Source organism: Toxoplasma gondii, chromosome XI (assembly GCF_000006565.2).
Source record: "Toxoplasma gondii ME49 chromosome XI, whole genome shotgun sequence".
Classification (NCBI taxonomy): domain Eukaryota; phylum Apicomplexa; class Conoidasida; order Eucoccidiorida; family Sarcocystidae; genus Toxoplasma; species Toxoplasma gondii.
In genome coordinates this window covers 3,038,360-3,053,057 of record NC_031479.1, presented here as the reverse complement: position 1 = coordinate 3,053,057, position 14,698 = coordinate 3,038,360, and the positions used below count along the sequence as shown (strand labels likewise).

At 51.3% G+C, this 14,698-nt stretch overlaps 1 protein-coding gene across 1 annotated transcript; it reads right to left on the bottom strand.

Annotated features, from left to right (window-relative positions):
* Positions 1-621: 621 nt before the first annotated feature.
* Positions 622-14,460, bottom strand: TGME49_313020 (STAS domain-containing protein). Its single transcript, XM_018782741.1, has 13 exons — positions 13,985-14,460; positions 12,395-13,321; positions 11,488-11,668; positions 10,615-11,149; positions 9,833-9,940; positions 8,638-8,810; positions 8,004-8,134; positions 6,998-7,292; positions 6,074-6,280; positions 5,509-5,888; positions 4,404-4,981; positions 3,700-3,914; positions 622-3,220 (listed from the first exon to the last, which is right to left on the bottom strand). The coding sequence occupies exons 2-13, from the start codon at positions 12,740-12,742 to the stop codon at positions 3,009-3,011; spliced, it is 3,363 nt and encodes a 1,120-aa protein (XP_018635452.1). The 5' UTR covers positions 12,743-13,321; positions 13,985-14,460; the 3' UTR covers positions 622-3,008.
* Positions 14,461-14,698: the final 238 nt, after the last annotated feature.

Below are 14,698 nucleotides of genomic sequence, written 5' to 3'. Positions count from 1 at the left end.
GACGACAAACAACGCAAGAGGTCTGCTCCGTCGCAGAAGCGCTACATTTGTCCTATAAATGTTACGACGAAACGGAGGAAGGACTTGCTCCTCCACGCGGCTTCGTCAATCGGTGCATTAGAGCAACTGACACCTCACAAAAAAAGAAAACGTACTCCGGAAGTCACAGAACGTCCAGCCGGCCGTGCCCGCGAGGAGCTGGCTGTGGCTATGTCTGAGCATGATTTGGCAATATCGGTTTTAGCAGCAACTAACCAACCGCGCTAGAGAAAGAATGGTTGTGTTTCTCGAGAAGGCACCCACTCCCAAGGCTCGTCTAATTCTTCACCGTTATTCTGTGATAGGCTGCAGACGATGCTAGCCAGAAATGTCAAAATGCCTGAAGCCTCATTCGAGCGATCACTCCAACATCAGTCTGGACCGTTCGTTTGCCCTTTGTGCTCAAGGTTAGCATCTGCAATGAGAGTGCTCTGCTTTGTATTGTCTGCACGTGAGAATTCTTGAAACCAAGCGAGCTCGCAAAACTCGGTGCTCTTTGGTCTACAGTGTATTGAGATTTTGCCCGCTAGCCGTTGTCCTGTGGGTGACCAGAGTTTTTTGGGTGATCAAGCAGCCTAGTACAGGACACAGGAGGAAACAGTGTCCTTTGTTCTTTCTGCAAGCTGCTGTTCGATTCTCCTCACCAGTAGCACTGACGAACGATCCAGCAGAACAGTTTTTCACCCGCCTCCATCTAACGGATCATGGATCTTTTCTTTGCGGTGTACCTTGAACCTTACATGGGGGACTGCTGATTCACTTCAATGAAGAGTAATTTCGTCTGCCGTTCTAATCGCACACGATAACAAGCAAAAACGCTATAACGTTTGGAGGTCAAGGAGCGAATAGTGCTCACACATGTTACACGATTAGAATGCCAATTTTACGAACTTGCTACCTCGTCGAACGGGAAGTGCCTGTGTACTCGTCAGAATGCTCAGCCTCGTTTTTTCATCCGCTTGGACCAACAAACGGACAGACTCGAAAACTCAAAACTCTTCAGAGCGGTGAATGAGCGTACACAACGTACACTCCACGGACAGGTTTTGTTCCGGAAGTTCCAAAGCAAAAACCTTTGAAGATACGCGCACTCAACAGCTTTTGAAACATTACTTGATATCCGCGAACAACACTCGTTTGCTGTTCCTCCGATGCATGTCAATCTGTAAGGTGCGTGGTAGCAAACGTACGTGAGCGCATTCATTGTAAACGCGCGAGAGGGTAAACTGGACACAACGAGAACATGCTGTTTCTCATTTGAAAACAAACGAAGTTTCTGAAAGCTCTACAAATGCAGGTTCATGTGCCACTGAGAAGGCTGGAACAAAATACGTCGGCTACAATCAAATAAGACACAACACTCTTTCGTCTCACTCGCAGTCCAGTGACAACGAACAGCCTCTTGATCTCAACTCTGACAAAAGAGAGGAACAGACTCGTCACCGAGTTTGTATCTGGAGCTGAAATGAAAGGATGCGGTGCCGTGGCTCAAGGGCGCCTGTTCCTGGACAAAAAGGAACCAGCGTCGGGCCTTTACTCATCATCACCATAGGCCCGCCCGCCTGCATGCTGCGTAAGTGAAACACGCCAGCTTATAAAATGCTGCAGCCATCCATCCAAACACTTCAAAGATCGCCGACGTAGAGAGAACCTCATAACAAATAACACAACTGTCCAGGTATTCCGGGACTTTGCATTCGAATACGCAATCAAAAAGGCCTGCGTTCGCAGTCAAACCTTGAAACACCGAATGTCCTCGGGATATTCCTGTACATACATTTGTATATTTGTAGAACAGAGACGACGGTATGACACCAGCGATACTACAGAACGACTGTGCAATGGAACGGTCGGGAACAGCAAGCTGAGGTCTTGCAGCCCCTGGGAAATGTCTGGACTCTACACAGGTCTGCACCATGAGGCACAAAACTAGCAAAATCTATTAAAAAGTCATTGGGTGATTCAGTATTTAACTGGTTCTCCCAGCGCGAACGACAAAGGCGCGCTAATCGCTAGCAGCACCTACAAACACACCCGGTGAGATGGAACACTCTAATGCGCGAACACCTCGTACGATTTTCCACTTTCAGTGAGGCAGTTTACAGTATTAGCCTGATATCTGCAGAGCTTGCGCTCGCATGCTCACCAGACGCAACAGAACCACGCGTTGTGAGAACGAGAGATAATTTATGCTGTAATTATGGATCACTGTAGGCTTTGACGGATCCCGTGAAGGGTACTCTGACTCATGCTACAGAGCGCCATGTGCTTGAACTAAATTAGTCCTCACAATAGACACGGAACGACCGAGTGAAACGCCGGATGAGGCAACGCGGTGCTGAATGAACCAAATCAACAATCTAGCATCGTCATGATACATGTTACCAGATCGGCACGTGTACCCTATCATTTTCATAGCAACTACCGGCCTCTATAATAAACTGCGTCTACTGTTTTTTCGTGTCTATTACGCCTCTGTCCCTCCTTTGGAATGCCCAGTTCTTCGTTTCCTTCCCACATCCACCAGACACTCGGCTAACATCCCCATGTCTTCCACAAGCGATTGTTTCTCTCATCTGTGAACGAACACCATTCGAAACGGAGTCGAAAAAAAGCTCGGTGACGTCCTGCTTCACGTTGCAGAATTCATCGCCCAATCCCCTGGGGACTCTTGTGTCTGTTTCATTGCGTTTGCACAACAAACAAGTTTCCATTCCCCCTATCATTTGCCCGCTACGCTCAACAGAGCGGGCAGAAGCCTCTGGACAACTCCGAATTTTGGATAACGTCCATAAACTGTTCCTCGTTTCTCCTTCTCTGCCTGTCACGTTCGACTGCATCTGCTTCCGGCATGTCTCGCGACGCGCTATGGTTCCGATCAGAGCCCCTACTTAAACTCAGCAGAGAACACAGAATGGAACCCTTTTAGGGAAACCACCCCCCTGACGTGAGCACCCCTTCCGGGACTGCTACGCGTCTCTGTCTGCATGCGCGGCCTGCTCAGCGACGTCACTGGGAGGCACAGGCGACACCGCCAAGTGTCCAGACACCGTGGCATGCAGAGAATCTTGTCCGGTCTTGAGAACCGCCCAGCTGACACTCTTGCCAGTTCCAGTGACTTCCGTCACCATGCGAATCATTCCTGGGTTGCATGCACTCAAGCCATCCCAGCCCCATTCGACTGAAACACACACACAACAGCAATGAACGCAGCACAGTCAAACCACACACACCGCCGACGGTTCGTGTCATGAAATGTGACGGATTACTCTTGGCCCGTCGGCCATTCTCTGCACCCACAATGGAGTGACATGTACAACTCTACGCGACACTGGAGAAGCGCTGAGCGGCGAGAAACAAAACGAAAAGGTCAGAACAAAAAGCTCAACAGGCCACATGAGCGCAATGCCCAGTCACGCAAGGCCTTCTCCTATGTGCGGCCTTCTTCTGTTTCCTCTCCCTCGTAGTTCTATCTCTTCTTCGTGCGGCTGTTCGTCCGCCGTCTTCCCTCTGTGGCGTCTCTACAAAGCGAACACCTTCTTCCCGCTATCTCCTTTTGTCGCCCCCCGTTACCACATTTTTCAGAACCCCCGGCGGTTGTTTTTCGTTTCGCTGTTTCACGGCGTCTCGTTGGTTCGTTTCTGTTCTTTTGCAGCGTACCTTCCTGGGCGTCCAAGACACGTGGACCAGCACGGCGGGAGTTTGCGTTGGAGCCGCGCACATTCGCCCGCACCGAGAGGAAATTTGTAGAGTTTGCATTCGACGCAGCGTCCCCTTCAACGTCTGTGGCTTTCGCCGTACTCGCCAGAGAACTCAGACGCCGCATTCGCACTGGACCCAACTCGCTTAAGGAGCGCCTGCGTGTACGGCCCCGGCTGAGAAAAAAAGAAAAACGAAGTCGAAAGAGCCAAATCCTGAAGCCGGCAAAACCACGGGATGTGCAGGGTGTTCCCGTTGACGCGCGGAGCTAGAAAAAAGGGTCGGATACGGCTGCTTTCCATACATACGTCACGGAAGATGCAAAAGTCGTTGTACTGTTTGGTGCTTGGGCATGTCGCCGCTACTGTCCAGGCAATTCAAGCATGTTTACACGTATGTCGGCGCGCGGATCAAGCAAACCCACCTTCTTGCGAGGTCTGCAACGGACACAAAATGCAAGTCATAAAAATCCCCATTTCAAAATATCCACAGCTACTGTTTTGTAAGATAAACTCACTGGATGAGTTGGACAAGTGATGCTGATCTAGAACGTCTGAGTTATCCAAATTCTGCTGTATCATCCGAGCGCAGCTGCGAGCGTATTTGATCGAAAATGACATGCACGCGCAAATATATCCTGACTCGTGGGTGGTCTCCGAACTCACGGGCTCAACGCCTCCCTAACCGCCGTGCTGGTAGGCGAAGAGAGAGAGGAGGTCGGGACCTCTGTGGCGTCCCTATAAAAATCGGCTGCGTTGCATGCATCGTGTCTGGAACTTCCTGGGACATCGCGGCGCGTCGTGGCCGTCACTGGCGCTCCCTCGCCCTCGCCGGCGACCGTGTTGGGCTCCAAAAACGGGCCCAGTGTCCCTTCTTGAGTACGTGAACGAGGAACGATGAGAGAAGGCGCGTCACTTCGCACGTGCACCTTCTTCCTCACTGAGAGCTGTTCCCCTTCCCACGTGTGTCTGGCATTGCTGGGCCTCTTGCTGTTTTCTTCGTCGGCTTCATTCACCACCATAACAGACGACGGACTCGAAGACTTCGCCGAGTATTCGACAGAAGGGACGACGCACTCCGAAGTGGGCACACAGCTCAGTCCGGTTCCAGCTTCGACCTCCCCGGCAACGCCCTCTGGGAAAAGGTGAGCATTGGTGGCTTGTTTGCTGTGCCAGTAAAAGGGTTCTAGAGGCGCCGTCGCATTCCCCGCTGTCGACGAGGCACACTCGCCTTCGCGCTCAAGCTGAAAGCAAAAATCAACTCTGATGTCAAATGTCCGTCTCCAAAAAAACCACGGCACGAAAGGTGCAGATCCAGGGAGTCATCAAGTACCAAAGACAGATGCACATGCACATACATACAAACATATATATATATATATATATATATATATATATATATATATATATATATACGCCTGTGTCCAGGTGATGCATGTGCAAGGCGATTCATCAGTTTTACGTGAATATATGAACACAGCACGAAGATATGCTTACCCCCTATGGAAGACAGAGACTGCACGTTTCGCGGTATTGTTCGATATCGCTACACGTACACAAACACTAAGAAGAGAAACATGCGAGATGGCATATGCGCATGCAGAGATTTCGGGTATTTGAAGCTGACGCCACTTCCAACAGCCGACAGAAAAAGCACAGTGACCCCCCTCGAAACACAGCGACTCGATCCACGCATGACAACCCTGTGCCCACGCCGCCGATGGCGAATCATGTTTCCCTGCGTTTCGACCGCATTCGCGAATGTACGTACACCCGGGATTCCTGCGCGATCTAAGGCGTGCACCTCATAAATTTTCTGTTGAGCTGCGAGTTTCTGTTTGGCCCAGAAGACGGCGTCGTGGAGAGAAAGGAAGCAGTTCTCTGGAGGTAGTGTTTCGTAAAACTGAGCCCTCTGCAAGAAATCGCGCATGGGGCCTTTCCAGTTCGCGAACACCATGGTGATTCCATTTTGTTTCAAGTGCGAACAGAGTCGCTGCAGCATGCGAATAGAGGTCACATCTAGATCGTTGATCGAAGATCCGTCGATGATCAGGTACCGCGTAGAGGGCTCCAGTTTCTGGCGAACCCGACTGTCGAAGTAGTCGCTGTTGCTGAAGTTCAGAGACGCGTCGAAACGCACGATTTTGATCCCTGCAGACAGAAAAGCGAGGAGAATCAATCCCCCAGATACACCGCAGGTGCCTTGTGGTGTTACCCCACCCATGCATCTACATACGTTTGAGTGAAAGATGGGAAACAAACGCTCGCTGGACGTTTTTGATCCACATCGCCTACCTAATCTGGCGGGGTTCTCTGTAAACCCGGGAGTCTCTTACCTGGTTCCTCTTTTGCCATGCGAAAACGCTCGATGTTTCGGTAGATGTAAGTTTGTGGAAGGCGCCCCAGGACGATGCACTGCGGCCGCGCTGTTTTGCGCAACAGCCAGAGAAGAGAAAGAACAATCGAGGCGAGAATCCCCTCCATCGCCCCGAACACGACCGTGATGAAAAAACAAACCAGCCAAAGAAGAACGTCGAGACCACCTGAAGACCACCAAGAACAGCAAACTACGCTCCTAAAAAGATACAAAGAGGTCGTTTCCTTGTTCTGAGAAGAGGGAACAGCTGCGCTACTGCCAGAGGGAGCACCTTCGGTAACAAATCAGAACGAACCTCAGACTCTGGACGAGAACCAATAACTCCGAAATGAGCAGAACCAAAGCGATGGAATACGTAGACATGTCTTCAGCGCCGATATAATAAAACATGGAACAATCTGCACGTCTCATTCGGTATGAGCCGTTCAATAACGTCGCGGTACCACTGGGCTATTCCTGCGGCCGTCACTTGACGTTCGTTCCCTTTTCGTTTTTCTTAGCATGCCCCCAGTTCGCTTTCTCATTCACAGAGTCTGCGATCGAGTGAGACAGCCTCCTGGCCTATTTCCCTGGAACCCGAAGGCCCCGGCGCCTCAGATCCACTGGCAGCACAACCGAGCTTGAATGCAGTATACAAAGGAACTCAAGATCCTCAAGTCTTTTCACTATTCCTTTGTCCTTCTGTCCACCCATTTCCGGCATTCCCTACTATTTCTGTCCCTGCAAACCTTTCCCGGAATCTCTAGTGGCTTCCTGTCCCTTCTTAAATCTTCCTTCCTCCCCGCAACCCGGTCGGCCCTCTCATACATCGATTTCTCTCCTGGCCAGCTTTTCTGTCCGTCTGTAGAGCGACTGGTGAGCTTACGCTTTGGTCCTCGCTTACCGATCTTGCATAGGCGGAAGAACTCTGAGAAGTCCATCATCCCGTAGACGCCGAAGAGGACGACGGCGGCGAGGACGGCATTTGGGAGGAAGTACAGGAGCGGCGTGATCAGGGAGAGCGTGAGAATCATCACTAACATGTTGCTGATGTTGTGTAGTTGCGTCTGGGCGCCGGTGGCCGACACCACGGAGGTCCGAGACAGCGACGTGGCACAAGGAAAGCACTGGAACAAGGAACCCAGGAAGTTGCAGAAAGCAAGAGCACAGAGCTCCTGGTCTGGGTCGATCTGGTACGTCTGCGAGGAAACACAAACACCGCGAGAAAGGCAGCAATGGACAGTCACCAAGATACCGGCGAGATCACCATGCACATACCGTCCTAGGTGAGCGAATGCACGCAGAAGACGAGGACACGAAAACCAGAGATCGACAGGACGTCTGTGAAGCCAAGGGAGTTTGACGTATGTGCCATGGCTGTTGGGGAAAGGGGAGAAAACCGGAGTGCATGGGCATTGGATTGCGAGGTCTTCTAGCTGTGAGGCTCCGAATTTTTTCATGGCAGCTCGACAGTTCAAGGTGAAAGGTCGCTTCTTTCAAAGAGAGATTTTCAACTGATTTCGCGCCGAGGAGCTAGCTGAACAGTTCGACACCTTAAGAAGCGCTCGGGACCAGAAGGCGTCGCTTTCGATAGTTCTCAGTCGTCACTTGACTTGTTGAAGCACACACCAAAGACGGGAGACCAATCGATAAAACTTTATTTGCTTCCTCGTAGATGTAAACCGGAGAATCCCGTTTCGTCGAATGCCTGTTTCTGTGTGCCTTGCTTCTCGTCTAGGCATGCATGCACCCAACCGTAGTTCCCGAAGAGCTGAACCAATCACCTAAATCTCGTACGCAACAACCTCCCCAGCAAATGTAGAGATACTGCGAGGCAGCAGACAAACGATGGCTCCGCACAGATCAGCACAGCGCCGAGCAGACGCTGAGGCGGCCCCTTTGATTCCTACCTTCTTTTGTTGAGTGATTGTCTTCGCGATCGAAATGTGAATGATGAAGAACATCACCGTCAGCGGGAATGCCTCGCGCAGCACGTCGAGGAAAGCCAGTCGGTAGGTAACGGCGCTTCCGTCGAGGTCACCTGAAATGACAGAGAAAAACACAGGTGACACTCTTCATCGGCACAACGGTACAGTCGCGCCCTCGCGTATCTGGAGAGGTCTGCGGTTCCTCGACACGAAGCCTATCTGCGGCTTACAACTCGTCTGCGAAATAAATACGCATTCGATACTACCACTCCGATTCAGGAGCTCTACCCCAAAGTCCGTCCCCCGTGCATTCTCCCAGTACACTCTGTACACGCTCTGCACTTGTCGCATGCAACAGTGCAGATGTAGAGACACGTCAGGCCGTTTTGGAACCAATTCTGATTTACGATTGATGAGACACACAAAAGAGAAGGCTTCGCCCCTTCCACTGCCTGGCTCAAAGCTGAGGAGGCTCATGTTTACAACGTGCACACCGCTGCACTCAGGATCACCCTGTCTACGCGAACTTCTGTGTTTTCACTGGCGTCGCTCGAATCCGGTTTCGAAAAACGATCAGTTGCCGGGAAGCTCGCTTCTCTAGGTAAGTGACACATACTCGCGGGGAGAACAGGGACGTAGAAAGAAGGCAGACGCGCGGACGGAAAGCCATCTGGAATGTGGCCGATGACTTTCACACCGAATTTCTCATTTAGGCGACAAAGGTATGTGACGGTTGTAAAGACGGCGACGACGATCAGAGGCCCAGGAAGAGGGAAACTCTTAAAGTAGCTGAAAAGCCAAAGAGACAGTTGCAGCGGATTGCATCGAGAATCCTCTCCCTGATTAAGAAGTGACAAGATAGAAAACCGTCAACAACCTGACTGAAATGGAGACCTGAAAGTAGAAAGAGACGACTACCAAGTCCCTTACCATTATTTATGTAGATGAACCGAAGCATTCCGTAGAGACTCACAACAGGAAGGAAACTACCTAGGAGAGCATCAAAGTGAACATACTAATATTTGTACAGCTTGCATGCAAATATTAGCTTTTCAGACTAGCCTCAGAAAGTTGACCGCCAGAGTGAATATCATGATGCTCGTGCAGCTTTGCTACATCTTGTGGTTTTCCGAGTATGCGCGAGCGACTTCCACATCACCCGTCTTGCGACAGCAATGACTTTTCGAATCGTTTGATAAACGGATAGACAATAATGAAGAACTTGGGCAGCCAAGTCACTGTCGCCTTCTCCGCATCTTTTCGTCCTGGTGAATGCGACTCAGGTGTATTTTCTGCTACAAGGCCCACAGCGCCATCTCCCCGTCGAGAACTAGGAATCCGCTTTTCTTTTTGTCCCCTGCTTCAGCTTGTGCCAATGTAAGTTCGGTGTTTCACGCGCATGCTTCGTTCCTGCCTCGCGAAGATCTAGGAAATCGGCGACCGCCTTACTTCGTGGAGAAACGAAGTCCGAAGCCCCTCCCCCCCATGGAGATTGGCACGAAAAGCAATAACACAAATTGCTCCACGGGTGCTCGGCATTCGTGAAGTAAAACCAACTCTCCATGCCTGATCTACGCATCTTATGAAGCGCTTCTTTCTCGCCTGTTCTACACCCTAAACTCTTCACACTTTTCATTTCGAAAGACGGGAGGAGAAAGAACCACATGCGAAAGGCGTTCGGGTCAAACCCCGCGCACAGCGATACGTGGGAGCTGCAGCGAGAAACCACTACGCGGCTGTCTGTACACGGCGTCATACGCTAAACGGGGGATATCGCTTCGTGTTCTGCCAGGAGAAAAGCAGACTCTCACCGGCGACTGAGGAATTTGCAACCTGCGAGAAGCACGATGGAGAGACAGCAGATCCCAACGGCCATGCCGTTCCATTCCGATATGTTGCTGAAACAATACCACCATTGTCTGTAGGGAAAAAGCAGGGAGGAAAAGTGCAGGAAGTAAAAGAACGAAGGAAAGGAGACGAGAGAGAATGGTGAACGAAGGCCAGTTCACTGGTGTCTCCTGAAAAAACCAGTGTTTACCTGGTCTCGACGCGTTGGAGTTTATCTATCATCTCCACTACTGTGTGTCCAATCTTTGCAGTTAAGACTGCTGGTGTGTCTACTCGCATTTGCTTGTAGTTTCGTCTCGATATGCGACGCACGAGGCAAAAACAAAGGGGAAAGCAATGTTCGCGTGTCACCCTAGGCGACACAGTTTAGACCAGTTGTTCCGCCTTTAGATAAATACGCGAGTGGCTTAGAAAGCTCCGTTTCGTCTGTCCGACCCTCCCCGAGGCTGTGTTCGAAAGGCCTAGAAAGAACGCCCCAAATTTCGCTGGATGTTGGTTTTCATGTGGACTTGCCAACGGAATGGCGTCGCTTTCTCCTTTTTTTCGGTTCCCCCTCTGTTTTCGACATTCCTGTTCAGGCCCCTGAACCCCACCGTTACAACTCGAATGTTTAAGTCAGTTTATTAGCAGTAGGCTTGGCACTCTGTACTCTCCGCCGATTCAAAAGCCTGGCACCTTTTTGTCACGTCCGAACGGTGTGTCTAAGACTCGTTTACATGCGACGCAAGAAGCGTCCTCGACGCACCTCATGATTTTGAAATCTGCGTTTTCGACGTCGGCAGGGACGGCCAATCCAGTCATGTGTTTGAGCTGCGAAGTGCCAATGAGAAAGGCACTCGCCGTGGAGAATCCCGAGAGAACAGGGACGGAGAGAAGGTCGGCGAGGAGACCCGCTTGAAGGACTCTCATGATGGCGTAGACGATGCCGACGCACACACAGAGGCCTATGGAAATGTCGATTCTTGCTTGCGTCAGCAGAGCTTCGTGGCTTTCGATTCGCTGCAAAAGTGTGTCTTCGAGTGCAGAGCGCGCCAGGCCCTTGTCGAGAAGCAGCCGTTTTTGGGACTCGAGTTGAGAGACAAATTCCTTTTCACCGATGATCCTCGACACCGCTTCGCCCGCGAGCAGGTCTTCGATTGCTGAAACGCCCACTACGACGTGCTTCCCCGTCCCCATCAACATGTAGAAAAACGGGTAGAAGAGACCGACGTAAAGCCCAAACTGTGGCGGAAGATTCGCAAGCATCGCGTACGACATCCCCATGGGCACCGCCATCACACCTGAGAAACACCAGAGGGCCCCAGACAACCACAGCTCTGTTCGTGGATCGCACAGTCACAATCGGGATCTCGGGGAGAGGGGAAATCGACAGACATGAACGGATCGACACTGTCGTGGATGCGCACATGCGGGCAATGCTCGCACATACAGATGTATATCTATCTATATGTATAGTGATAAGCTCTCCTGGAGAATGTGTGCAACTAGGCAGGGTTACGCATTTGATACACTTGGTTTCCGTTCCCGCGTTGTTCAAACGTCCGAGTGTACGCACAGCCCACATGCTGCCGTTTTGTTGCGAGTATGGTCATTCAAAACCGCGCAGATCGAGACTCACCAGCCGATATCCCCGAAAAGAAGTCCGCATTTAGATTGTGTCGACTGTAACTCTTAAGAACGCCAATGATGGGAAATGAGGAAAGAAGCAATTGCGTCCACGAAAAATCCCGCCAGCGAGACTTGGCTTCAGCTTTCACCCGTGTGACAACTCCTCCACCGCCCTTTGTTAAATCGAACTCCTGGGACAAGGAGGCATCAAGTCTCACAGTCCGCACGTTGCATTCTAGCACATGACGTAGACGCTCTCACCGCAGCATCTTGTTCGTTGTATCTCGGCTTGAATAGTCATTTGCTTACATTCCTTCTTGTCTCCCTTTACACAGTAAGCGCCCCCCTTCCGTCGACATGACAACTGCAACTCAAGGAGCCGTGACAACGGGTAGCCCTCTTGCTCGTGAACAACACGGATAAGATTCCCAGAGAAACGTTTCCCCCCTTTTCTTCTTTTCTGGTCCTCTACCTTCTGCTCTTTTCGCTTTTCTTTCTGGTCGTCTCCATCGGTGCTTGATAGTTCATTCATACGGGAACATCAACCTCTGTAGAATCTGCCCGGATCTCGTTTCGACCCATATCCTCCCCTACCACTCTCTCGGTTCGTCAGTAGCACTCTTTTCATGCCCTCCTTGTTCTTCGCTATCTCGCTACACCTCTCCACTCGTTATCTACCTGGCGCGAAACACATAAACCAGTATGGAGTGAGCCTTTTTGCATGCACAGAAGTGAGCAAATTCAAGATTGAATTGGCTGGTGTCAACTCGTCCCTTCTTTGCCTGTTTGTCTGGGCTTTCGCGGCAGTTATGCTGGCGAGTACAGTGATTTCCAGACTGAACCTTTTTCGAGTTCCCTGAATGTATATGTAGAGACTTCTCTGCACAAGCAGACCCATCTCGCCGGAACAAACTTACACGATGGATGTCCCGCTCTGTCATGGTCGTCCGGTTCGAGGCAAACAGCTCGCGCTCGCTTCTGCCACATCGTAGGCCACCCCAAAGATGAGGTTCCCCGCCACTTGTACCCCCACCGTCGAAGTCGTTTCGCTCTTCGCCTACATCTTCCATTTCGTCCTCTGTCCTCTCTCCGTCTTTTCCTTCGGAATGCAGTCCACCAAGTTCCCCGTCCTCCATTCTTTCCGACTTGCGTCTGGTCTTCTCGGAAGGCGACACCTCGAGACAGACGGTGCCTTTTCCTCCGCCTACGAGTGCACCGAGGCGGTCCCTTAGACGGGAAAAGGGAGACAGACGCTGCGGTTCCATTTTTTCAATTGGAAATGAACTCAACCGCTCGACGGAACACAGGCACAAATGGTTACTACGGTTATTTCACCGAAGAAGCGAATGCTTCAGTCTGTTCACTCCGCTCGACGAGGAGCATCCCACAGAAGGCCACCGTTTCAGCTGATACTGCGGGCTCCTGATGTGGAAGGAATCCAGGAAAGGGGAAACTGTGAAGAACATGCGAACGAAGATGGGCTAGAACCATACAGTCAAGCGGAAGGGTAGCCTGAACTGAAGAACGACGCAGTCCAGAGAACTTTCATCTACACGCACAGAGCTGGACAATGTCTGATCGACAGGGGACCCATTAGTCAGAAGGAACGAAAAATACCGAAAGGCAGGCTTGCTGACGCAAGACGAGGAAAAGTAACGGATCTCGCTTAGACGACCGTGGTTAGAGACTTCAGCAGTTGGTTTCGCGAAAAAAAAGAATTCATAGGGGAAATGATCCCTCCTAGCAAACCAGTTTAACCCGTGGACGGCAAGCCACGACCAACGTCAGCGCCGTACGCACGCACACTCACATATACTCTTGTCCGTCGAGTTCCTCCGGTGAGCCTGGGAGACACAGTTCTCGCAAAGCAGACCATCAGATGTTTCCGCTAGTTCGGTATTACCGGCCTTACCATGATGCGGCTCAAAAGCAAGAACACGGAAAAAAGCGAACAACGGAATGGTGACTCTCGCGGAACATCGACTGGTAACACTCTGCAAGTGGAAGGGCGGTGGGAAACCAGCGTTCACCGCTGAAAGCAATGAATAACCAAATTCAGCAACTGTCCTGCCCATTAAGACAGTAGTGAAAGACACACGTATACCGCAAAGGCATTCGGCGGAATCGTGCGATACAGCTAGAGTTCAAGAACGGCGGCATAGAAAAAACGGAGGCGTCGCCACGAAGAGACCGTTCCTCCTCCATTATTCACACGAACGGGGAAAACTCGCTAACTAGGCGAGCGACATCCTCGGCACGCAGTATGTAGAAGACACGAACAGAGAGTGGAAGTGAACCCCTCCAAGCTTGTCGGCAGTCGACTGCAACGCCGCCCAGTTGTACCTTGGAGGTTTTGGCAGCTTGTTAGCTGCATGTTTTTTCCCGAGAGTACCACGCCGCAAGGCTAGCGCAGAGAGGCAATGTCGGGGTACGCATGTAGCATGGAAACAAAGTCACACTATACTCAACGCCAGCTCAAGCAAGTCTCTTCCCGAGTTACATCTTACATGACTATTGACCGATTCTTGCTGTGGGAACGAACGTAGTCGACATGCGCGGGGGATGGGTGCTGTCGTCGTGCTGAAGGGGAGTCGCCACACGGGAAGAAACATAGCACGCCGCCGCTCTGAATAACAAAAAACGCAACCGTCTCCCTTTGGTTCGTCCAAAGTGTAAAAACGATACCTATGAGCCCCTATCAATCACCCACGTCAGCGGTTCCAGTACTCCGAGTGTCCCGTGTCGCTTGCAAGTCTCGCTGTTTTCGGAAGGTGTTAGGTGTAAGGTTCGTGTCTCGTTTCATGCAGAGCAGCGAGACAGGCGATGCAGCGAGCTCCTCGCTCAATGACAGGCGCCCCGATTGTAGTACGCCAGGCATCTTATTTCCTCCCATTTCCGCGCGTGCCTTCGGTTCGTGTAGCTGTGCCCGGATATCTTTTCCACTGGCGAAGTACACGCTTTTTCGACGAAGCCACCCGCCCCGACATAGTCTTCCCCGTAGGTCGAGTTTAACAAGACGCCTTTTGATAGAAATATTCTTTGCATCATTAGCGAACCATACTGTTGCCTGCGGAAACACGGTCGATGAGCGGATTCCTCGAACGTTTTCCACCCTGTCCCACCCACCAGGGATCGCCAGCAACCGTGGCATAGTTTGCCCCCACTGTTGGGTTGGAGCCAGGGGGTAGTAGTGCTCGTGACCTGGTTGTTTGGAGAACAGC

Bases quoted from the DNA above. Each gene is read 5' to 3' on its own strand.
- TGME49_313020 (XM_018782741.1), bottom strand. From the start codon at position 12,742: ATGGAACCGCAGCGTCTGTCTCCCTTTTCCCGTCTAAGGGACCGCCTC. The intron at 8,811-9,832 runs GTGAGAGTCTGC...TTGGCTTTTCAG, and splicing joins TGCAAATTCCTCAGTCGCCG to CTACTTTAAGAGTTTCCCTC. The intron at 7,293-8,003 runs GTAGGAATCAAA...GTTTCCTCGCAG, and splicing joins CAATCACTCAACAAAAGAAG to ACGTACCAGATCGACCCAGA.